The 24,202-nt window shown below is 30.6% G+C and overlaps 10 protein-coding genes across 10 annotated transcripts; 4 read left to right on the plus strand and 6 right to left on the minus strand.

The window, feature by feature from the left end:
* Positions 1-268: 268 nt before the first annotated feature.
* MAK21 (RNA-binding ribosome biosynthesis protein MAK21) lies at positions 269-3,304 on the plus strand (the record flags this gene model as incomplete). Its single annotated transcript, XM_046081284.1, has 1 exon — positions 269-3,304. One exon carries the CDS (start codon positions 269-271, stop codon positions 3,302-3,304), a length of 3,036 nt encoding a protein of 1,011 aa, XP_045937062.1.
* A 278-nt stretch (positions 3,305-3,582) lies between these two features.
* MNL2 (putative mannosidase MNL2) lies at positions 3,583-6,246 on the minus strand (the record flags this gene model as incomplete). The annotated part of the gene is made up of 1 exon (XM_046081283.1): positions 3,583-6,246. The coding sequence occupies one exon, from the start codon at positions 6,244-6,246 to the stop codon at positions 3,583-3,585; it is 2,664 nt and encodes an 887-aa protein (XP_045937063.1).
* Positions 6,247-6,960: 714 nt separating this feature from the next.
* SCDLUD_000749 (uncharacterized protein) lies at positions 6,961-8,049 on the minus strand (the record flags this gene model as incomplete). Its single annotated transcript, XM_046081282.1, has 1 exon — positions 6,961-8,049. The coding sequence occupies one exon, from the start codon at positions 8,047-8,049 to the stop codon at positions 6,961-6,963; it is 1,089 nt and encodes a 362-aa protein (XP_045937064.1).
* A 436-nt stretch (positions 8,050-8,485) lies between these two features.
* Positions 8,486-11,575, minus strand: SCDLUD_000750 (uncharacterized protein; the record flags this gene model as incomplete). The annotated part of the gene is made up of 1 exon (XM_046076913.1): positions 8,486-11,575. One exon carries the CDS (start codon positions 11,573-11,575, stop codon positions 8,486-8,488), a length of 3,090 nt encoding a protein of 1,029 aa, XP_045937065.1.
* Positions 11,576-11,914: 339 nt separating this feature from the next.
* RPP0 (60S ribosomal protein uL10) lies at positions 11,915-12,850 on the minus strand (the record flags this gene model as incomplete). Its single annotated transcript, XM_046081281.1, has 1 exon — positions 11,915-12,850. The coding sequence occupies one exon, from the start codon at positions 12,848-12,850 to the stop codon at positions 11,915-11,917; it is 936 nt and encodes a 311-aa protein (XP_045937066.1).
* Positions 12,851-14,019: 1,169 nt separating this feature from the next.
* Positions 14,020-16,962, plus strand: MIS1 (trifunctional formate-tetrahydrofolate ligase/methenyltetrahydrofolate cyclohydrolase/methylenetetrahydrofolate dehydrogenase MIS1; the record flags this gene model as incomplete). The annotated part of the gene is made up of 1 exon (XM_046081280.1): positions 14,020-16,962. The coding sequence occupies one exon, from the start codon at positions 14,020-14,022 to the stop codon at positions 16,960-16,962; it is 2,943 nt and encodes a 980-aa protein (XP_045937067.1).
* A 748-nt stretch (positions 16,963-17,710) lies between these two features.
* On the plus strand, positions 17,711-17,929 carry SCDLUD_000753 (uncharacterized protein; the record flags this gene model as incomplete). Its single annotated transcript, XM_046076933.1, has 1 exon — positions 17,711-17,929. The coding sequence occupies one exon, from the start codon at positions 17,711-17,713 to the stop codon at positions 17,927-17,929; it is 219 nt and encodes a 72-aa protein (XP_045937068.1).
* Positions 17,930-18,494: 565 nt separating this feature from the next.
* On the minus strand, positions 18,495-19,321 carry RPL19B (60S ribosomal protein eL19; the record flags this gene model as incomplete). Its single annotated transcript, XM_046081279.1, has 2 exons — positions 18,495-19,062; positions 19,293-19,321. 2 exons carry the CDS (start codon positions 19,319-19,321, stop codon positions 18,495-18,497), a joined length of 597 nt encoding a protein of 198 aa, XP_045937069.1.
* A 1,725-nt stretch (positions 19,322-21,046) lies between these two features.
* Positions 21,047-21,343, plus strand: SCDLUD_000755 (uncharacterized protein; the record flags this gene model as incomplete). The annotated part of the gene is made up of 1 exon (XM_046081278.1): positions 21,047-21,343. One exon carries the CDS (start codon positions 21,047-21,049, stop codon positions 21,341-21,343), a length of 297 nt encoding a protein of 98 aa, XP_045937070.1.
* A 729-nt stretch (positions 21,344-22,072) lies between these two features.
* Positions 22,073-23,554, minus strand: SCDLUD_000756 (uncharacterized protein; the record flags this gene model as incomplete). Its single annotated transcript, XM_046081277.1, has 1 exon — positions 22,073-23,554. One exon carries the CDS (start codon positions 23,552-23,554, stop codon positions 22,073-22,075), a length of 1,482 nt encoding a protein of 493 aa, XP_045937071.1.
* Positions 23,555-24,202: the final 648 nt, after the last annotated feature.

Below are 24,202 nucleotides of genomic sequence, written 5' to 3' on the forward strand. Positions count from 1 at the left end.
ATTAAAAAGAAAAAAAAAATGAAAAAAAAAAAAAAGAAATGTTAAAAAAAAAAATTTTTTTTATCGAATTAATTAAAAGATAATAGCATCTTAAGCTTCAAACCTTATTATATTTAAAACATATTGCAACCTGCTTTATCTTTTTTCTTTTACTTTCCTTTCTTTTTTGCCTTTTACTTTATTTTTCCTTTTTTTTTTTTTTCCCCCCCTTGAAATTCAAGGTTCTTGCAAAAACATAAAGGATATCCAACGTTTACACTATTTGCTAATGTCTTCTACGAATGGGATTGATTTATCTTCCTTAAAGGATAAAATATCTGTGAAATTGAAAAAGAACTCAAGTTCAAATGCCAAAAAAAATGATAGCAAGAAAGGGGACAGTACATTTATAGCTCAACGTGATGATATCAATAAAGAACAACATAATAATAATCATGAAGGCGATATTTTGCGTCGTGAAGCTTTGGAATTGGGTGCTACCGATCAAGATTTAAAATTAATTCAAGATCTTCCAGATGATGGTGCAAGTGAACAAGAATTTGATGATGTGGACAATACAGAAGGTGATGATATAGAACTTAAAAAAGATTTGAAAAAAATGATGAAGAGCATTGGTTTTGATGCTAAAGATATTCCAACTCCAGAGGAGGAGAAAGAGAAAGAGCAAGAGCAAGAACAAGAGGAAGAGCAAGAAATAGAAAAACAATTGGAAGATAATGATAGTGCCAATTACAGTATCGGTACAATAAAGGAAGAACAAAATACCAATAGCCCTGATCTAGAAGGAATTCTCGGTTCAAACAAAAAGGAAAAAAAAAAATTAGGTTTAATCACTGAAACACAATTGGTTGTTACAGACAAATTATTAATTCCAGCTGATGAAGTGTGGTATAATGTTGCATTGGACCCAGAAATTGACAATATCACTGATACTCTAAAACCAGAACAAATTGAAAAATTATATCAGAGAGGTAAAGAGTCTTTAGAAAAAGATAATGAATTATATTATGAAGAATTTACTAAAAACTCATCTCAAAGAAAATTTATGTCCCAGATTTTATCAGATGGTACTTTAAACGATAAAATCTCCGCGTTGACTTTATTGGTTCAAGAATCTCCCATTCACAATATAAAATCTTTGGACACTTTACTATCTTATTGTGGTAAAAAATCTAGAAATTCAGCTTTACAATCTTTAAACGCCCTAAAAGATTTGTTTTTAAATGGCTTACTACCAGATAGGAAACTCAGCTTTTTTAAAAACCAAAAATTATCAATGCTATTAAATAAAAAAACCTTAGCTATATATTATTTTGAAGATTATCTGAAAAAAAAATACTTTACCGTTCTAGAATTTTTTGAAAAATTATCGCACGATCCAATTATCCACGTTCGAATGTCAGTTTTAACTCATATTTTTGATTTATTGACTGCCAAGCCGGAACAGGAGGTTAATCTATTGCGCTTAGGTGTCAACAAATTAGGTGACATTGATAATAAAGTTTCTTCTAAAGCCTCATTTCAATTATTGCAGTTGGAACAAAATCATCCAAACATGAAACCAGTCATTGCAGATGCTATTATTGATATTTCCTTGAAGCCTCGCGAGGGATACCACACCGTCTATTATGCAGTCTTGACGTTAAATCAAACCATTTTGAAAAGATCTGAGGTTAATTTGGCTAATAATTTAATTAAGATATACTTTACTATGTTTGAAAAGTTTTTAACCAAAGATGACAATGATCTTGCCACAACTACTGCCAATAAAGATGAATTGAAAACTTCTAAATCTTATGAACAAAGAAGAAAGAAGAATTTCAAAAGGGGCAAAAATGGTGGCAAATCTGTTTCTTCAGTTAAAACAGCTGAGGAAATTGTCGATGAGAAAAACACTAAATTATTTTCAGCTATTTTAACTGGATTAAATCGTGCTTTGCCCTTTTCCGATATGCCTGCTGAAGTTTACGAGGCCCACTTGGATACACTATATAAGATCACCCATTCTTCCAATTTTAACACCTCTATTCAAGCTCTGGTTTTAATTTTCCAAGTCATTCAAAAGGCCGATTTAAACACATCTAGGTATTACAGAACTTTGTACGAAAGTTTGTTGGATCCAAGATTGGCCACTTCTTCGAAACAAGGTATTTATTTGAACTTGCTATATAAATCTTTGAAAAGGGATCAACAAAACATTCCTCGTGTTGAGGCCTTTGTTAAAAGAATATTACAGATTTGTTTAAACTGGATAAACATTGGTGCAATTGCTGGTATGTTTTACCTACTAACTCAATTAGAACAATCCATCCCGCAGCTCAGAAACTTGTTCATAAATTCACCAACGGATTATACATATGAATCGGAAAACGAAGAAGACGTTGAATCTACTACTAATAGTAAAAAGATCAAACAACAATATGATCCGCGTAAACGTGACCCAAATTTTGCTTATGCCAATAAATCATCCCTATGGGAAATTTCCATGTTTCTCAATCATTTCCATCCAACTGTTCAAGCATACGCTAACGCTTTCCAGTCTCAGTCTAAAGAAATCACTAAACCAGATTTAGGCTTATATACCCTGGCACATTTCTTGGATAGGTTTGTTTACAGAAATTTCAAACAGAAAGCAACTGTTAGGGGTTCTTCTATTATGCAACCTCTAGGTGGTATCCACACTGGCTCATTGTTGGTTAAAGCTTCTGATAGAACCTTGGATGAATTGCCAGCTAACACAGAGAATTGGTTAAGCAAAAAGGCTAAAGAAATTAAACCAGATGAAAAATTCTTTTACCAATATTTTATTAATAAAAAATCCGCCATTAAAGGACAAACTAAAGATAAAACCGACCAGGATGATGATATAAGCGACTTAGATGAAGAAAAAGTTTGGGATGCTTTAGTAAAATCTAACCCGAATGTTGAAGGTGATGACGATGAAGGAGAAGACGATGATGACGACATAGTTTTTGATGATGAAGAGTTCAGCTCAATGAGTGAAAATTCTGATGCAGAGTTAGAAGAATCAGATCAAGAGCCTGATATCATTGGATTTGATGAGGAAGACGCTTCTACCGGTGTCACTAGTGTGTCGGTTGAGGGCGGAGACGATAATGATGAAATTTCCTCCGAAGAAAGAGAAGAGGAAGAGTCACCTAAGAAAAGAACACGAGCCGAGATTGAGACTGGAAAGAGGAAGGAAAGTAACAAGAAGAGAAAGAAGGCTTTGAAAGAACTGCCAATATTTGCATCTGCAGATGATTATGCCAAATATTTGCAATCTGATTCAGATCAAGAATGATTATGAAGTATGGCAATTTTGTTTAATTTTCTTTTATTTGTACAATATTATAATGCTTATATATCTATCATAAAAAAAAAAAAAAAAAAAAAAAAAAAAAAAAAAAAATTACATAATTTAACAGGTAGATTTTCTTTTTTTTACAAAATTCCAAAAACTGCCCTCTTACCCTCTTATTCTTGTGTTTTTATTAACGTAAATTCATAGTGTGTATATATATTTGCAAACTAAAAATAACAGTAACAGTAATAAAAACAAAAGATACGTCACAGTAATGTTCAATCATCATCTAATATTAAATCCCAAGCAATATCATAATTCTTCATCAAATTGTTATTTATAATTTTCACTTTTTTAAATGGGTGACCATCACTGCTGAAAACATAGTCATCCAAAGATAACACACTATGGTCTGCAAACAATAAATAATAATATTTTAAAGTTTGTGTAAACCAATAATGTGGTAAATCATCAGAATGAACCTTATTAAAAACATCGGACAAAGAACTAATATCAATAGTTCCCTTGGGACCTCTTTGTTGTATCACTTTAATCATATTATCAAAGGTTTCCCCTCCAATTTTTCTCCATTTGGGATCACCAGTTATTCTGTACATGTAAAATAAAGCTTCAGGAATTTCAGGGTATAGGAAATAATCAGTAGACGCGTCATTTAGAAAGAATGGTATGTCAGGTTTATTTATCCATTTCCCTTCAGTTGCATCAACATTTTCTTTCGTAAAACTTTTTGGGTACTCTGTACCGATGGAATATGTCTTTTTTGGCGGCTTAGGCGTAAGACCATCATCATCATCATCATCATCATCAGCATCTGCCCCAAGAACATTCTGATGTGATATAATCTGTTGCTTGTTGTCTATGTTATTATTTTTTTGCCTAGAATTATCATTACCATGGTCATCGTCGGTGTTGTCCTTATCTTTATCGACAAATACTCTTTTATTAATCCATGTTCTTTTCTTTAGGTTATTAAAACCATTACTGTTTTCATCCCCATTTATTTTAATACCTGTAAAGCCAAAAATAGATTCGTCATCACTTTTAGAATTATCCTCATTCATAAAAATACTTTTAATTTTCTTTTCCTTATTATATGTACAATCATTATTAGTTTCCTCATAACACTTTTCTAAAACGACGTTTGAGGGGAAAACGCCGCCTGACCCAGGAATTTTAGACAATTCAATACAACCATTTAAGACTTCTTCGGCCAAGCGTAAATGCGATTCATCATTCAATAATTTGCCGCTCAACGCAAGCATGGAAGCTACTTGACAATTTGATTGGTCCATTTGTAAAGTTTGTTTAACTTTTACAAGTATTTCATTAGACATAGGATTAAATGTGGACACGGTCTTCAAATTGCTAATTAAAGAAATATTCTTGTGTGTGTATATATCACTATAAGGCAGAATGGGTTTAAAAACCATTAACCCTTTGATTTTTTCTACAGCATTAACATATTGGGATACAAAGTTCAATTTATCTTCATTGGCATTTAATAGATGATACATTTTCATAAGTAAGAAATAATAGTTTGAATTTTTCGCTTCCTTGAAATTCAACGCCATTTTTTCTTCGTTATGGTTAACTGAATAATATTGGATTTTTTGGAAATTATCCGGTAGCAAAGTGTCAGATTGTTTGCAAAATACGAAATCCCCGTTGTGAATGCTTTTCATAACATTAGAGCCTAAATGGACACCATTTTGCATATCTTTGTTAGAAAGTAAGGAACAGCCAGAAGCATCTACAGTGTTTGGAAATAGATAGTCTATATCGAAAACGTTTTTCTTTGATTTATCGATTGTTTCATAAATTGGATAAATCGAGGAATAATAACTGTTGTCTTTTAATAACTGGGAGAGTTTAATATATTCCAATCCTAGCCCGCTTAGTTCCTTGAAATTGCTGCTTTGAAACGGGAATCTATTATTTAATGGTGATCTCCACGGTAAATCGGTTAATGGCAAGAAATTTGGAGTGTCAAAAGCTCTTAAGGAAAAATCAGCCAAATGTTTAGCCTTGTCCAAAAATATGGGCTTAGTTTCGTTTGACATTTCATAAGCCGATATTAAGGAGCCAACTAAATAAACCACATTTTCAAAAATATTCAAAATCGGTGTTTTTGTCGTGCCAAATCGTTTCGAAGATATGAAATCAAGAACCGAGGCGATTTCGTCCTCCATACCTAGTAAATACAACATGTCTGTTGAGCCTAACAAAGTTTTGGCCAACCCATTGCCGTTATTTATAGCCTGTTTGCTTAAAGGTTTAACTTCATCATAACCAAAGGCAAAATTAGAATATAAGTTAAAAGTAGATTTGAAAATATCCCTAATTTGAGTTATTCTGGCGGTATCTTCATTAGTGTTTGCATTGTTATCTTCATCAATGGCTGCGGAACCGGGACTATTGGATTTTTGTATGATAGGATACTTATCAGTAACGTATTGAAAAAATTTTTTTAGTGAAGCCTTCTCCACAGATAGATATTTTGGTTTATATAAAACATCTTTGATGTTTTTGTAAAGTGAATCTGAATTTAATTTTTCTTCCTCTTTTGTATCAGAGTTTATTAAAGATCTGTCAAACCTGGAAGTAAATAGATCTTGTTGTAAAATGGGGAAATATTTATTTTTTTCTAACAGTATGGTACGATCTTCTAGATTAACATCATGCTCTATATTTTCATTTTCATGCTTACCTATGTCTTTTTCTGAATTCTGGTTTCCGTTGCCATTGGCATTTTTGTTGCCACCATTATCAGCGTTGTTATTAATTGTTGTTTTATCCAAGAACGATTTTTCATTTGTATGTGTGGGTATAGTACTAGTTGTACCATCATTATGGGCAATCCCATTGACTTCCGGTTTAGTTAAAAATGGCATTAACTCATTTTCAGCATATGAGTTTAACATATCCAATTCATTTTGAAAAGTATAATAAAATAAAAGTATTACTGTTATTAGTAGTAATATAATGGGTTTTATTTTCTTGTATAAATTTTTTATTATTAAAAGGAAGGGCATTCTAGGAAAAATAATGGGAATATGCTTTCTTGCTTCTTTATTTACCTTATTAAATGTATAATTATAGACAAAAAGGACTCTTTAAATTTTTATTTATTTTTTTTTAAATAAAAAGTCAGATTTTAAAAGGATTTCAGATTAGTAATGATTTTTTTTTTTTTTTAAAAAAAAAAACCATGTCAAGATTTCACGATAATTCAAAAAGAAAAAAAAAGAAAAAAAAGAAAAAATGAAAAATAAAAGTTGCCTTTTACATTTTTGGTAATTCGATTCTAAAAGTTTTGTTTTTGTTTTTGTTTTTTTTTTTTTTTTTTAACCAAAAAGAGAAGAAAAAAAAACAAAGAAAAAAAAACAAAAGAAAAAAAAATATATATACAGAAACAACAATAAAAAGAATTATTAAATATTATTAAAATAATAAACGGTCTTATTTGACACGTCACAAAATATATTGTTACTTCAACGTGCTTGTATTTTTTTTAATTTAATTTACTTTAACTTAATTTAATTTGTCAAAACAATCACTTTATAATAACCTTATACTTCACAATCAGTTATTACTATTAACAAAAAAAAAAAAAAAAAAAAAAAAAAAAGTTACCATTACAAATCTTCATGTCTTTCTACAAAGTTGGTAATAGCACTAGCACATTCATCAGGTTTTTCGGTATTAACCCAGTGAGTACCCTCGATGTCGAAAACTTCAAAATTAGGAAAAAATCTACCAACGTCCACTAGATATTCATCACAACAATAAGATGACTTGGTACCTCTAATAAATAAGCTTGGTCCGTTCCACCTATGGATCCAGGAATTAAATTCCCAGTTGGAAATATTACCCTTGGTTATAGCATCATTTAGTATGCCCAATGGGATCTTTGATTTATACCTAATCAAGCCAGTTTCAGGATCTTTATACTTAGTTAATACGGTCATTAAAAAATTCTTGACAACTGGATTTTTTTCTACTTTGTCTAGAATCTCCAAACATTGTTTATTTGTGTGAACATTAGGATCGTGAACAATCTTCAACAATTGTTTGACATAACGGGGGAACTGGATTGTAGGCATAGTGGCTACTGGAGCGTTATCAATAACACATAACATCTTGCATAAATTTGGTTTCCTTAGCACAACGCTCATTGCACATTTGGCACCCATTGAATGACCTACAATAATAGGCTTGTTTTTCTTAAAGGTACTTTTACCGAAATCATGGATCCATCTTTCTACATCAGCTGCCATAGCTGGGTAGTCATGTCTAGAAATATGAGGGGAATCCCCATGATTTCTCAAATCTAAACAGTAAACGTTTCTTTTCAGTGTTTCCTTTAATTTGCGAGCCATAGTTCTATTGCTAGCCTTACTACCAAACAACCCATGCAAAACAATTAATGGAGAATGTAATTCATCACTGTTGTCGCTGTATTTATGTGTTTCATAGGCTAAAGGCACTGTTTGAATATTGTCTGCACATAAATCTTCGTTGAATACTTCGGTTGATCCGTATACACCTTGGGTGGTTTTTGTTTTTGCTGCGTTATTATGATTTGTATATAATGGGCCTGTGGAGTAACAGGATTGAGAGGCCCTGTTAAAAAAGGGGGGGTTGGCTGTATTTAAAACAGTTTTTTTATTAAAGGTAATGAAAAGTTTTGATTGAGAAAAAAGCGAAAAAGTTCTTTTATTCATTAACAAAATATTGAGAGAAGGGTAAAAACGAAGTTATGGTAGTTGTTTTTATCTTATTTGATGGATATAATTTAGTTTGTAATGGTTAATAAAGAATATTAAAAACTTAGACCTTTATTATATTTTATTATATTTTATTTTATTATAATTTGAATTGGGTGTATGGATGTGGAGAAAGGGCGAAATGGGAAAGACAAAAGAAATGGAAAACTTTTTTTTTTTAATTTATTTTTAATTTTTTAATTTATTTTTAGTTTATTTTTATACTACTCCAATAAATAACAGTATTATATATATTTATATTTATTATTAAGTCATCTAAAATCTTATCTATATCTCCATTTGAAACTATCTTATCATCATACAGTCAATTGCCCCTCTTATACTTACCACCTATCCCCCTCTTACGTATATATATATATATATATATATATCATTATTCCCTAATATAACCATGCCCCTCTCCCTTTTGATAGCACAACAACTCTAACGAATCTATGATTTTTGAGCCAGTAAATCCCATATACTTATACGGACAATTCGATACCATATATTCACACTTTGTGTAATTTTTGTTATTAACACTTATTATATTTGAATTGTTTGTATTCGTATCAATTATAGAAATCAAACTAAAATTGTCACTCATTTGTGGCAACAATCGGACATCTTGTAACAATTCAACCTTTGCACCATTTTTATCGTAATAATCATAAATATTTCTTAGTATTACTTTCCTTACCTCCATTAAAGTTTCCACGTGTTGATTTTTATAGGGAAAATAATCTGTGATCCCTTTTTTACAACTCGTTGATAACACTTTTAAAATAGGTTTCTCCTGTTGGGAAAGGGATACCTTTGCTGGTTTTAACCCACATGATTCCCTCTTTTCTGGCAGAACAAAAGAACTCACAATTTGGATACTACCACAATTTTCCTTTTTTGTCTTGTTCTTATATTTTCTACAGTTCCCCCTTCTTTTAAAGTTGCATTTAAAATTACCACATTTTAATTTTATGTTATTCAGTTTATTATGAATATATTCGGATAATTTGATATGTTTGCCAATTTTTGAGTCTGTTGCTTTAATAACTTGGCTATTATCACCACTGGTGTCAGCGTTTTTGGCACTGCTTTTACTTTCATTTATTGGTATAACCTGTTTTCCTTTTTTTTCAGGCATATATTTCTCCAACACATCTATACAGTTTAAAGCTATAACATCTAATAGCTGCTTAATAGTATCGTTCCCTTGGTTACAATACCCAGCCTCTAGTGCAGTCTTACACATTGATAAAGATTCGTAATCCTTTTGCTTTCTGCTTTTACGTTTATCATCAATGTCATAAAGTTCTGTGTTTTTAAAATACCCGCTGTTCCTACTAAGTTGTTTCTTGTAGTATTCCCGAAAGGTAGTAGATGACGATAAAACCTTTTTGTACCACGCACATTCGGTTTGAATCTTTCTAATTAACTGATAGTGTTTGGCAATTAAAGTTTTCCTAATACAATCTTCACTTAGGCTACGGTCATATTCTGAGTTTTTGTCACCAAAATCCAGTGGTTTTAGGTTGTAGAAAAAAGGGTCTCTGAAAACATCAATGAGTAATAACTCATTATTCCCCATTAGGCGTTCAAAATAAACATTTAAGTCTACCAACATCTCATTATTTCTTAATTTAATAGCAACTTCCATGAATTTAAATAAAATTGAGACTGCTAATCTTTCAAATTTGGTAATGCTAGCAGGATTTTTACCGCTGATAACGCCTTCTTCCGTTTTAGCATGTCTTTGTGGGAAAAAAAAAGTTTTTTCTTCTGCATGCTCGTAACTAGCATTATGTATATAGTCGTTATTATAATTATAATTATGATCAATCCTATTTAAACCTATGATAATGGTAAAGATAATATTGAATATCTCTTTTAATTTTAAAGCCAAAAAATTAGCGGCAATTTTAATATGTTCAATTTGTTCGATTTTGCATTTCAATTCATAATCATAATTATGAGAAGTACACTCGTCACTAAATTTTATTTCAAAATTAAATGCCTTATAGAGTTCATTTCCATCCTCAGCTTTGCTAATAGCCGTTTCCCCACTTTCTGCGCCTTTTTTTTTTAAAATCCTTCTTAAAAAATCATCCCCTTTGAGACGCTCTTGATCCATGTTTAAAAAATCATGAATTTTGTAATATAAATTTTTATTTTCCTCCATAAACCAATGGTACTTGCAATGCACGTTATTAAAACTTTTGATTCTTTCCGATCTCGCAAACCCCAAAGTGGCTTCAGCATTATCATCGACATCATTTAAATTTTTAAAATTCATATAGTATAAACAAATATTACCCAAAATAAAATACAACTTATCAACAAAACTTTTTAATGTATTAGCCCTTTTAGTTTCATGCTCTTTGTCATTACCACCAAATTTCAAAGGATTGAACACTTTTTCAAAATCAGTCAACAGTATTGATTTCAAAATCTTGCTTAAATGATCAAGCTTTTCATAAACATCGAGTAAGTCCATCAATTCCAAAAATTCCTGTGTGCACATTAGTCGTTGAACAAAGGTATCACTAGCTAACCCTAAACCGTTTGCATAGCTTTCAAAAATTGGGTCATAAAACCTATTTTTTTCATTTTTTATTTTATCTTCATAAATTTCTATATTCCCCAATTGTAGACATAAATGAACATATAAAATATCAAAATTTGAAGCAGTATCTTTGAACATGGATGAAAGTGGAAAAAAGTCCTTATTAACAGCATTATATTCTTTTGTCGAATTTGCAAATGTGTCTTCTACGGGAACTCTTTTCCGATTTAAAATTATATTACTATTATCATTAGGTTTTATTTCCCTTAAAGATTTTTCACTTTTATCAATATTTTTAGTATTCAGCCTTGATAGTTCTATAAAATTCGGTTTTTCTGATCTATTTTCATCGGAATAAATAGTAACATCGTAATTTACTGCACCATCCAAATCTAAAATTTTGTCTTCCCGAGTACTATACCTATTCCCAACAAGATTATAAAATCCATCCCCATCTTTGGTTGTTTCTATAAAATAAGTATTAATTTCATGCGGAATTTTAACTGGAATTGGAAAATTCTCTGGGGGTTTTTTTAAAGTTTCAAATCCTTGTTCATATTTTTTAGATAAAGAAACTTCCCGGTTGGTTGATAAAAAAATCGGTCCGGTAGGTTCAACGGAAATAACATTTCTAAAAGTATTTGCACGACTTTTAGTATTGCTATTATTAGTGTTTTTATATTTTGTTGCAAGTTTATATTTTTCTAAAAAAGTTGTTGAATCAGACCCTTGTTCTGGATTATAACTTGAGTCCATGGTATCGTTACTTAGTGTATCATTCTGGTAGCCATTGTGAGTAGTATTGTTGTTACTAGTTGTATAACTTTGGATAGCTATCAACGACCCATTTTTGCTGCTAGTGTTGCAAGCAATATGTTTTTTACTCTTCAAGGTTTTTTTTCTCTTAATAAGATGATTAAACATTTGTGATTATTCAACTTTTTTTTTTTTTTTTTTTTTTAAATCGTTTTGGTTGCTATAACAGTTGATGTTACAATACGTTTTGATAGTTTCAAAAGGGAAAAAAGGCACACACACACACAGAATTTTTCATTTTCGGCTAATACTTTTGTGACACCTACTCAAAAACTTTACAAAGTAAATAATAAAAACTGGCACAAAAAAAATTTTTTTTTTTTTTTTTTTTTGATACCAAGATTTTAAAAAGCACATGAACTTTATTAAAAAAAAACTACATAACTAAAAACTTATAAGACAACAAAAAAAAAATTAATTCTAATATCGCTGTTTTAATAAAGATTCTTAATCAAACAAACCGAAACCCATGTCGTCATCAGATTCTTCTGCTTCTTCAGCTGGAGCTTCTTCATCGGCAGCCTCGGTTTCAGCAGCGGCAGCAGCAGCTGGAGCAGCACCGGCATATTTTTCTGGGTTTTCCAATCTGTCAAACAAATCTTCAACTTCTGGGAAGACATATTTGGTTGCAACTGCAACGGCCAATAAATCTTTGTAGTTGTTGATGATATAGTGTGGAACAGCTGGCAAAGTTGGATAACCAGAAGCCAAGGAAATGGTGGTAATGGTGCTAACAGCAGAAACAAAATGGGAAACCAATTCTTCATCGGTGATATCCAAAATGGAAGGTGGGAAAACTTGACCATTATCGTAAACTTGAACAACAGTTAAACCATAAGTAAATGGAGAAATGTTCAACAAATTCAACAAAGAGGCTTCAGAAGCACCAACCTTTTTACCGGCTTCAACAACCTTGACATCAGAAACAATTTCAATTGTACCTCTGGCAATCTTGGTTGGAACACCCAAGGCTTGGAAAAAGGAAGTCTTACCTGGTTCCATACCAGTGTTAACAGCAAGAACCCAGATATCCTCTGGAGCAATGGCACCGGCTCTAGCTGGAGCAGCAACCTTGTTGGAAATGATAACATCCTTGATATCTTTCAAAGATTCATTGGTGAAAATAAAACCAACATTACCCTTGATAAAAGGCAACAATTTTTCATAATCTGGTAATTCACTCAAGAAACCTCTGATGGCACGTCTAACCATGGTGTTCTTACCCATCAAAACGACACCCTTACCTCTCAAATTCTTTCTAACTTCATGCATTTGTTGGGAAGAAACATTGTCAACACCAACAACGAAGACAGATTTGTATTCTTCTAACAATTCTCTTAACTTAGCAAAGTATTCAGCTTTCTTTTCACGGACGCCTCCCATTTCGACTTATTTATTTGTGATAGGATGTTTAAAGGTTTTCCTTGTATAATTATTCATTTTTTTTTTTTCAAAAACAACAACTATGAAAATTGTATATTATAAAATGAAAAAGTTTTAAGATATCATTCTAATACAAACATAATGTTCTTCAACTAGATAAATAACAATATATATGTTATTTAAATGATGATACCAGAAGGAAGGAAAAAGAAATTTTACTATGGAAAACGAAAATTTTAAGAAAAGATTTCAAACAAATATTTTTCAAAATGTTTTACAAAAAAAAAAAAAAAAAAAAAAAAAATTGAATTTAAAAACTGTTAGTTCTATGGTATTATTCAATAAATGGTACGGATGCTTCAATACCGTAGTATTAAAATTTGGATTTTTCTAGCTCGCTTTACAATTATATTTTAAAAAAACAAAAACCTATTTTATTATAATGTACAGATGTATTAAATGTCACAAAGTGTTTTTTTTTTTTTTTTTTTTTGGTCTTGCATTAAAAGAGAAATAAAAAAATATTTCATTATCTTGCCTATTATAAATTACATTATATTTGTAAAATATTGAAATGAAAACGGTGTTCTACCTCTATCATAAGCTTATTGCGGGCTTGTAGTTTTCAGTTTACTTTTGCTATTCACGGTCCTTGACTTCTTTTATGAAGTTTTGTTTTATTTATATCACAAGCTTTCCGTTCATCTGCAGTTTTTCCTGTAAAGTAGTAAATTTTTTTTTTTTTTTTTTTTTTTTTGGTTATAGTTTGACTTCTTTTATGGTTGAAAGCTTTTTTTTTTTTTTTTTTCCACTGTGTCATCACTTTGACGACAATCGCACTTTGAAAATATGAAAAACATTACTAAAGCAAGATATTATATTTTAAATTTATCCCAGTTTTCATTTTTGCTAAGATCTTTTAGGATACAAAAACACAATCCTATTCTTTGACCTTTGATCCTTCATTTTTCTTTTTCTCTCTCTCATATAACTTAAACCTTATTTACTTTTCCTATTCTTATTCTTTCCTCCACCCCCTTCCTTTCTAGTGATAAAAAGAAAAGTTATACCACGTTTTTGTTATTCCCCTCCGCCTTCCAAAAAAAATTTTTTCTTTTTTTTTTTTTTTTTTTTTTTTATAAAATCAAACCAAGGTAAGTATCACCATCATGTTAAATGCTAGATACGTTAAAAGAGGCCTATTCACATTTAAAAACTCTTTGGTTCGTTCAAAAAAAAGTTCAATTTTTAGGATAATATTCCGTCCAAACAATGTTTTCAACTTGTATCACACTCTATCTGGAAAAGATTTAGCCAAAGATATTAGAAAAGAAGCATTTCAAGAAATTTTAAATATTAAGAAATCACATCCCAATTTTAGTCCGACATTAAAAATTATTCAAGTAGGTAGCAGACCCGATTCTTCAACCTACGTCCGCGCCAAATTAAAGGCTTCGGAAGACAGCGGTGTCAATTGCATAGTGGAAAAGTTGTCAGAAGACATTTCTGAGTTTGAATTATTAAATAAAATTGATAAAATTAATAACGATGATTCTATACATGGATTATTGATTCAATTGCCCTTGCCAAAGCATTTAGATGAAACTAAAGTCACAAATGCAGTTTCTTATACGAAAGATGTCGATGGTTTCCATCGTTATAATGTAGGTGAATTGTCCAAGAGGGGCGGCAAACCGTTTTTCATACCATGTACACCCAATGGCTGTATGAAATTAATCGAAAAGGCTGGTATTGAATTATGTGGTAAAAACGCTGTTGTTTTGGGTAGATCTGATATTGTTGGCACTCCTGTAGCTGCTCTATTAAAAGATAGAAACGCTACGGTCACAGTTTGTCATAGTCGTACCACCAATTTACCAGAAATCTTGGCTAAAGCAGATATTGTAGTTGCCGCATGTGGGAAGGCAAATTTCGTCAAAGGTGAGTGGTTAAAGGATGGTGTTGTTGTTATTGATGTTGGTATCAATTACATCCCAGATGTGACTAAAAAAAGTGGTAGAAAATTGGTTGGTGATGTAGATTATAACACATGCAAAGAAAAAGCGTCGTTCATCACTCCAGTTCCAGGGGGTGTCGGTCCAATGACCGTTGCCATGTTAGTAACAAATGTTGTTTTGGCTGCCAAAAAACAACTATTAAAAAATGAAACCCCATTAAATATTACACCATTGCCCTTAAAAATAGAAACCCCAGTTCCATCTGATATTGAAATCTCTAGAAAACAAACACCAAAACATATATCTACAGTTGCTGAGGAATTGGGCATTCATAAGCAAGAATTAGAATTGTTTGGGCACTATAAGGCCAAATTATCCTTGGACATTTTGGATAGATTAAAAGATCGTGAGAACGGTAAATATATATTGGTTGCTGGTATCACTCCAACACCATTGGGTGAGGGCAAATCCACCACTACAATGGGCTTAGTTCAAGCTTTATCTGCCCATTTGCACAAGCCAGCCATTGCTAATGTTCGTCAGCCATCAATGGGTCCAACTTTTGGGGTTAAAGGTGGTGCTGCTGGCGGTGGGTATTCACAAGTTATTCCAATGGATGAATTCAACATGCACTTAACTGGAGATATACATGCCATTTCCGCCGCAAATAACTTGTTAGCCGCTGCCATTGATACTAGGATTTTCCATGAAGCCACTCAAAAAAATGATGCCACTTTCTATAAAAGATTAGTTCCAGCAAAAAAGGGTATTCGTAGATTTACTAAATCAATGTTAAGAAGATTAGAAAAAATAGGTGTTAATAAGACCAACCCAGATGATTTGACACCAGAGGAAATTAACAAATTTGCCCGTTTAAATATCAATCCAGATACTATCACCATAAAGAGAGTTGTTGATGTAAATGACAGAATGCTACGTCAGATAACTATTGGCGAAGCTCCCACTGAAAAGGGTTTGATAAGAAAAACCGGGTTTGATATTTCTGTTGCATCTGAACTGATGGCAATATTAGCGCTATCTAAAAATTTGAAAGATTTACGAGAACGTGTTGGTCGCATTGTTATTGGTGCCAATTACAATAACGAACCAGTTACTTGCGAGGATATTTGTTGTGCTGGTGCAATCACTGCTTTACTAAAAGATGCCATAAAACCAAATTTGATGCAATCTTTGGAAGGTACACCAGTGATGGTTCACGCCGGTCCATTTGCCAATATCTCCATTGGAGCTTCTTCTGTTATTGCCGATAGAATTGCATTAAAGCTGGTTGGTAAACAAGCTTCAGATTCAGTTGCCGAAGATAGAGATGAAACTGGGTTTGTTGTTACCGAGGCTGGTTTTGATTTCACAATGGGTGGTGAAAGATTTTTCAATATTAAGTGTCGCTCTTCAGGTTTACAGCCTAACGCTGTTGTTTTGGTATCTACTGTTAGAGCCTTGAAATTACATGGTGGTGCCCCAGATGTCAAACCAGGCCAATCTTTACCGTATGAATACACACAAGAAAATGTCGAATTAGTTAGAAAGGGTGTTGCAAATTTAGTTAAACAAATTTCTAATGCTAGACAATTTGGCGTTCCGGTTGTTGTTGCTATCAACAAGTTTGAGACAGATACTGAAGAGGAAATTGAAGTTATTAAGAAAGCAGCTATTAGAGCCGGTGCATTCGATGCAGTCACATCTAATCACTGGGCTGAAGGTGGTAAAGGTGCTGTTAAATTGGCTGAGGCTGTCGTCAAAGCTACAAAACAAGAGAGTGATTTTAAATTATTGTATAATGTGGATTCTTCTGTTGAAGATAAATTACGTGCCATTGTTACCAAAATGTATGGTGGTGCCAAAATTGAAATTTCACCGCAGGCCCAACAAAAAATAGATATGTACAAAAGCCAAGGATTCGGTAATCTACCAATTTGTATTGCCAAAACCCAATACTCCCTATCACATGATCCGAAATTGAAAAACGTTCCAACTGGATTTACTTTTCCAATCAGAGATATTAGAGCTTCTATTGGTGCTGGTTATTTGTATGCTTTAGCCGCTGAAATTCAAACTATTCCGGGATTGTCCACTTATGCTGGTTATATGAATGTTGAAGTTGGTGAAGACGGTGAAATCGAAGGGTTGTTTTAGTGGTATTATATATTATTATTATTATTATTATTATTTTATTTTTTTGTATATTATGTGGTTATAAGATAATGCTTTTTTTTTTTATTTTAGTTGGTTTGGGTATACAGTAATTTTTATTTTATTCGGATAAGCCTTTTTTTTTTTTTTTTTTTTTTTTTTTTTTTTTTTTTAATTTTCAACGGTAGATCTTTTTTGTAATTTAGGCTTTGCCTTTTGAAAGGCATCAGTTTTATTTTTATGTTTATTTTGCCCGTGTTTTTATCTTTTGCTTATTAAAAGTATTTCTTATCATTTTAAGTTAACATCTTGCACGGCATGATTACAACATTTAATTTAATTCTCATTTTGTCAATAAAAAAGACTAGTAAAAAAAATTAAAAAAATGGTGGCAGATATTGTCATTTTGTTATTAATTAGATAACACTTTATGTCTTATTCTTTTCTTATGTTACATTATTTACTGAATCCCTTTTTGTTTTTCTTTTCATGCAAAGGGGGAAGAAGAACAAAATAAAATAAAATAAAATAAAAAGAAGAAAAAAAGAAAAAGAAAAAGAAAAAGAAAAAGAAAAAGAAAAATTAAATTAAATTAAATGAAGTGAAATCAAGGAAGAGTTAACTGAGAAAATTGCTTTTATATTTAAGCTCTAGATACTTATTTTTTTGGCTCAGTGGTATAAGCTTTTTTAGAACCAAAACTACAAAAAAATTGATAAATAAATAAACATAGAGGCCATTAGTAACAATTATGGTTTGTAAGCAAGGTTTATACGATTCAGATGAATCTTTGTATCAGAAAAAACACAAAGGAAGTTTACATGTAAATATGAAAAAAAATATATCTATTTGTAAACTATTTCCACCCATAATAAAGGAACAATTTATCCCAGGTTGTAAAGAATATATACCATTATTTCATGATGGGATACGAGAAGCTGCCTCTGTAGAGTACAACATTGATATATGATCCATCCTTTCAATATATTGGGTTTATTTAGAAATAATAAAGTGGCTATAATGATGTAATGCTTTCATACTAATAGAACCAAAATATAGACTGGAACAGGTGGGGAATTGTAATTTTTTATTTTAGAAATATATATGTATATTTTCAAAGGATCCTATAACATATAAACCTTGACATAATGACCAACAACGCTAGAGAAACTTGGGAGCAACCAAGTTGTTAATTACACATCACTCCGGTACTTTATTAAATAGTTACTGACATTGTACTATAACACCGTGCAAGTGCTCACATAAATAATCGCGTTATATAGCCAGCTTTGCTAACATTATATAGCATAAGAGTTAAATTATAAATGATTTATAACTATCTGTATTTACACCTGAGTTAACAAAAAAAAGAAAACACCAATCATATAAGAAAAATAAGATGGACAAAAAAAAAAAAAAAAAAAAATAAAAAAAAAAAAATAAAATAAAAAAGCACAAAAACATTGAACAAATGTAAATGTTAAAAATTATAAAAAAAAAAGATATAGCTATATTATATTTAAAAATTATGTCATTTAAGCATCTTCTTTCAACAAAGCTTCTTTCTTTTCGGTAATTCTTTGGGTTCTTCTTTCTCTCAAAGCTCTGTTCTTGATTCTTCTAGTTTCAGCTTCTTCATTCAAAGCCTTTTCACGAGAAGCATCAGCCTTGGCTTGAATAATATGTTCAACTAAAGCTCTCTTGTGCTTAAAAGTGTTACCCTTAGAAGCCTTGTACAAAGTGTGATACAAGTGCTTGTCAATCTTACCAGCATCACGGTACTTGGCCAATAATCTTCTCAAAACACGTAATCTTCTAATCCAAACAACTTGGGATGGCAAACGAGCTTCTTTGGTACCCTTTCTCTTACCATAACCGGTGTGACGACCATTTCTCTTGGATTCGGCCATCAATCTGGTTCTAGATCTAGAATGAACTCTAGTTGGCTTCTTGACAATGGTACCGCTCTTGATCAACTTTCTAACAGCATTTCTCGAGTTGGCTTGAGCAATTTCAGAAGTTTCATTTGGATCCATCCAAATCTTTCTTTTACCAACACCGGCAACAGCAGCGGCAAGTCTCTTTTGAGTACGTAAGTTAGCCCTGTAAAAAATATATATATATATATTATCAATATTATGATATTTTTATAAAATATCAAAAATAAAAATAAAAATAAAAATAAAATGTTAGTCAAAATAAAAATGTTTGTTGCATTTGGTAAAAAAAAAATATAGAGCAGATCAACAAATAAATAAATATCAGTTAGAGGACACGAATAAATAAAAAATGTGACAAATAGACGACACATAACTTTATAACAAATCAGCAACACATTGGAATGGAAAACGTAAACAACCATTTTTAAAACAACAAAAAAGTAGCTATTGAAAGCATTGTTGTAAAAATAAAGAGAATACTCAATATTCTTAATCAAATGTTTGCTAAGGCTCAAATCAAAACAAGTTAAGCACACAATATGTTAAAAGTCAGGTGAAGCAAAAAACACAAGCAAACTTGCAAAGTTCTATCAAATACTTTATAACATGTATGTAAACTCTATTTAACTGACTCGTTCCTCTTTCCGCTTGTCCAATTTTTCAAAAATTATTAATCTATACAGGTTTCTTATTTGTATTATACCCGTCTTCCCAAAATACAACTGCTTTACACAGTCGCTTATATTCCTTATAATTTTGTTTAATAGGTACCATAAAACATAATCTGATAGACCTCGCTGATAATTCTTTTTCATTGTTAAAACATTAGTCGTGTCCTTATTGCATTTTTCCCTGCTCTATATGTTTTTTTTTTTTTTTGGGTAATATATCCATATTTCATAAATTCTATAGGTTCGGCTTAAACATACATTTTTCCTGATGATATTTTCCTTGAGTTTAGCTTTTCTTCTTTCCAAAGGTTATGTTCAAAAGAGGTTTTATATGTGCAATAAAAGAAAAAAAGAAGAAAATAGAAAGTGCAAGAGAAAAAAAAAGAAAAAGGAAAAAAAAAAAAAAAAAAATGAAAATTGCAAATATAGAAGATGGAAGTATACAAAAAGTATCTACGAAATCAACAGGGAAAAGATAATTAACTGCTTAAAAAAAAAAAAAAAAAAAAAAAAAGAAGGATAAAAAAATTATATATTAATCTGTACAAGTTTGGTTCAAAGAGATAAAAAAGTGAAAAGTAATTTCCATTTTAATTACGAAGGAAAGGCTCTGTTATTGTCAGAAAAAACTAAAAAAACATTTAAAAAGTTGAGAAAGAAGAATAGTGAGAAAGAAGAATAGTGAGAAAGAAAAGTAGTGAGAGAAAAAAAAAATTACGACTGGTAACATAAATTTTAAAAGGAGAAAAGTTTATGTGATCACCCAAGTAGACAAGTCATCTACTGGAAGGGAAAGGGAAGCTCATAAAAAAAATTTTAAAGTTTGCAAGTTATAATAGTTATTTTTTTTTTTTTTTTTTTTTTTTAACGATGTTTTTGTAAAATATCCGCACTAGCCTCATTAAATTATATACCAAAAAATTGTAAAGGATAAGCACTGAAGCCCTCAAGTTATTGATGGAATAAACTTTACAAAGCATCAAATATGATTATTAATCCAGATTTATATTTCTTTATTAGTGTAAATTGTATTGCTTGTCACTATATGTTAAGTAATTTATTATTTTAGACTTATTTTTTTGTAAAGACAAAACAAAAAAAAAAAAAATTAAATTCTTTATAGTCTTTTTAATGTACGGTTTTACTTGTCCTAAAATAGCTTTTTAACCCATCATTAGGGCTAATAATTTTTACTTTCGGGTATGAACTTTTCTTTTTTTTTTTTTTTTTTTTTTTCTTTCTTTTTTCTTTCGTTTTGTGCTACAATTGTTAACGTAATGGTTAGAAAACTAAAAAAAAAAAAAAATATCATGTTAATTTTATCTTTTTACATATATATATATATATAATTTTTTTTTTTTTTCATCACTATATATACTATATCAAACCTGTTTTTTAACAAGCAACCATTTAGATTCGACAGGTATACACATACTAAAAGTGAAATTATACATCGCCTTATAGTCAATATAAATTATGGGTAAATCTTTGCGTGCTAAATCCACTATTAAAGCCAAAGCTTTCAGACGTAAAGAATTGGAATACCAAAATGCAGTTGACTCACGTGCTAAACGTATAGCAGAAAAACTTAAGCAAGACTTGAATAAACAGAGTAATAAGGAAGACAGTGATGTTATGGAGGTTGAACAAACACAACAAACAGAAAAAAGTAATATTAGTACTAGTGGGTGGAGAGATGCGAGACATTTGAATTATAGAAAAGCCAAAAAGATGAAGAAATCAAAAAAGAAGGGTTCGTTCACAAAATTTTGAATAAATATCATGAAAGTTAATTCAATCACAAAGATTTTTGTACATTATTTGTTTTATTATTATTCATATTATAAGAATAAATCCTGGTAGATCTACTAAACTTAAGTAGCCTAGGTGATAAGTTGTCGAAGGAGAGCCGGACGGTTTTTGTCTTTTATTGTTTAAATAAATTAATAAAAGTTTTGAATTTGATGTTATTATTTGAATATTTTATAATCTATAATTTAAAGGAAGGAAATTAAAAAAAAAAAAAAAAAAAAAAAAAAGTACGTATGTTATACGCTATATCTTTTATTTAAATAAAATTAACTTAATCTTACATTTATTTTTCATTTTTTTTAGAATAAAAACATATAAACACACTTTTCTTTTAGGTAAAAATTAATAAAATACGCACATTTAGAAATTGCTGGTTAAAATAGACTCAAAATTTTTTTAATAATATTTGGATTTGTATTTCAATCTATTACCACGTATTTAACGTAAGTTTATCAGCGATAAAATGTAAAGTTTTATTAAGAAAGGTAAAAAAGAGAAAGAAAGACCATATAGGTAGAATAAGGCAAATGTACACATAAGAAATACTTTGCAATAACTAAATTATATGTTACATTTACATACATATATAACATACTGTACGTAATAATAATAATAATAATAATAATAATAATAATAATAATAATTCCTAATTTATATAACGTTACATATAGTAATGTTTTGTTGTCCCTTTTAATTTTCCTTCATTTTTTTATCATCAGTGTCATCATGATCACTAATTTCAGATAATAACCGCTGCTTTTGCTTAGCTCTCCTTTCTCTGCGTAATCTGCTCTGCATCATATAGTAGGTAGCTCGTCTAATAACAGTTTCTATAATTGGCTTATCATATTCCGGGTAAATTAATTGCAACTTACTATGTAAGCCTGACAATATAAAATCTCTTTCTTCTTTGGTAGTGTCTCTAACCCAAGTTTTGTAACCTAATGGAAAATGCAAATCTTTTTCTAATATGTTTAAAATGATTTTCTCCCTATTTCTAGCTTCTTCTGCGCTTTTCAGTTTCAACACTTGAGCTAAGCCTTCTGCTGATAATCTTGAGTCGGAAACTTTTTTGAAAGCTCCATTATCACCAAAGATAATTTTTTTTGACTTGGTGCCGACGCTTTTACTCTTGGTGTCATTAGAGGTCTCGTTGGTATTGTTAACGTTACCGGTGGCTTTTTTTTTGGATTTTTTCCTCCTAATTTTTTTGCGATTGGCATTAGGAGGAGATAATTCTAGAGAATATATGGACTTTGGTGATTTTAGGCTATCACTGCCAGTTGTATTGCTTCTACTATCTAAGAAAAGTATGTTATTGTCATTGGTGTCATTGATGTAGAGTGGATTGTTATTTGAAGTGATATCGCTAAAACTAGTTTCCAAATCTTTGAATTGGAAAATAAATTCATTATCCAGTTCGTTTAGACCCCCACTTGTGTAGTTGTCGTTAAGACGCTTGCTATCGGCGTGTGTGTTTTTATTAGTGTTAGTGTTCTTGTTATAACTGGGTGAATTATTTTGATTACTGGAATGAAAACTGCATATCGAAATAACGTCCAACGGGGTTAAAGTTGGTGAAGGTACACTACTAAATAAATCATTTTTACTATTATTTTGGCTAACATCCAAATTACTGTTATTTGGAGAAATATCAGGTTCTTCTATACCTGTTGTTGGATTGAAATTATTTTTACAATTTCCAAAAAATAAATCAGTATTTTGGATATTCAGGGTATCAGTATGGACATTAGACTGATATCGAAACTTTGGTACTGTGCCAGCAGTAACGGTATTGTCATTTATATGGTTTTCCAAAAATAACAGTTCGTTGGATAAAAATGGAGACTCTTGTGTACTGTTAATATTGTTACTACAATTGTTGTTGCTCATATTACTTAGCGGGGTTTTTAATCCTATTTTTAAGTTATCACCATCACCAACACGACCAGTATCGACGTCTGTATCATGTACCGTTGTTATGAATAAGCCACCATAAACTTGGTTGTTATTAGTAGTAGTAGTGGTGGTGTTGGTGGTGGTTGTGGTTGTGTTGGCAGCAATATTGTCTTCCCAGTCCAACCGATAGGACAATGGATCAAATTCATTATTATAACCGAAATCCTGGACTATTCCTAATAAGTTAGATTCTTTGGTATATGGATATAACATTTTTAGCTAAAAAATGTAAGGAAATAAAAGAAGAAGAAGAAAAAAATAAGTCGAATGTATAAATGGAGATTTATTCTCTTTAGCCTTTGGAATTTTTATTTTTGTCTTTGTAATAAATAGATAATTCTTTTTTTCAAATTACTATTAATGATGAATTTTGTGTTTTATTCACTTATTTATTCGTAAATGAGTAAATTTTAGTCACCCTTAATATATATATATATATATATATATATATATTGCTACAGAATTTTCAATAAATAATGGTTTTTTGTTTTTGTTTTTTTTTTTTTCTTTTTTTTTTTTGTTACCCTAAAAAAATAAAAGGTAAAAGGGAGTAAAAGAGGAAGAAAAGCAATTGCAATTATAATAGTCGGATTGGCTAGTTAAATTGAAGTTGATTTTAAATAACGATAATTTTTCCAATTATATTCAGTCACAGTCATTTATTTATAATACCAAGATAACTAGCGCTTTTAATCTAATCTAGTAGGGTTACAAGTGTGCGTGGGTGTTGTTTATATATTAAAAGGTGTGTTTATTTAAAAATGAGAAAATAAAAAAAAATAATTACTTGTATTTTATTTTATCAACAAGACACATTGACTTTAATGGCATAGGTCCATGAATACAGTAGAAGCTAAAATA

The sequence above is a fragment of the Saccharomycodes ludwigii genome, chromosome I, assembly GCF_020623625.1.
Source record: "Saccharomycodes ludwigii strain NBRC 1722 chromosome I, whole genome shotgun sequence".
Taxonomy (NCBI): domain Eukaryota; kingdom Fungi; phylum Ascomycota; class Saccharomycetes; order Saccharomycodales; family Saccharomycodaceae; genus Saccharomycodes; species Saccharomycodes ludwigii.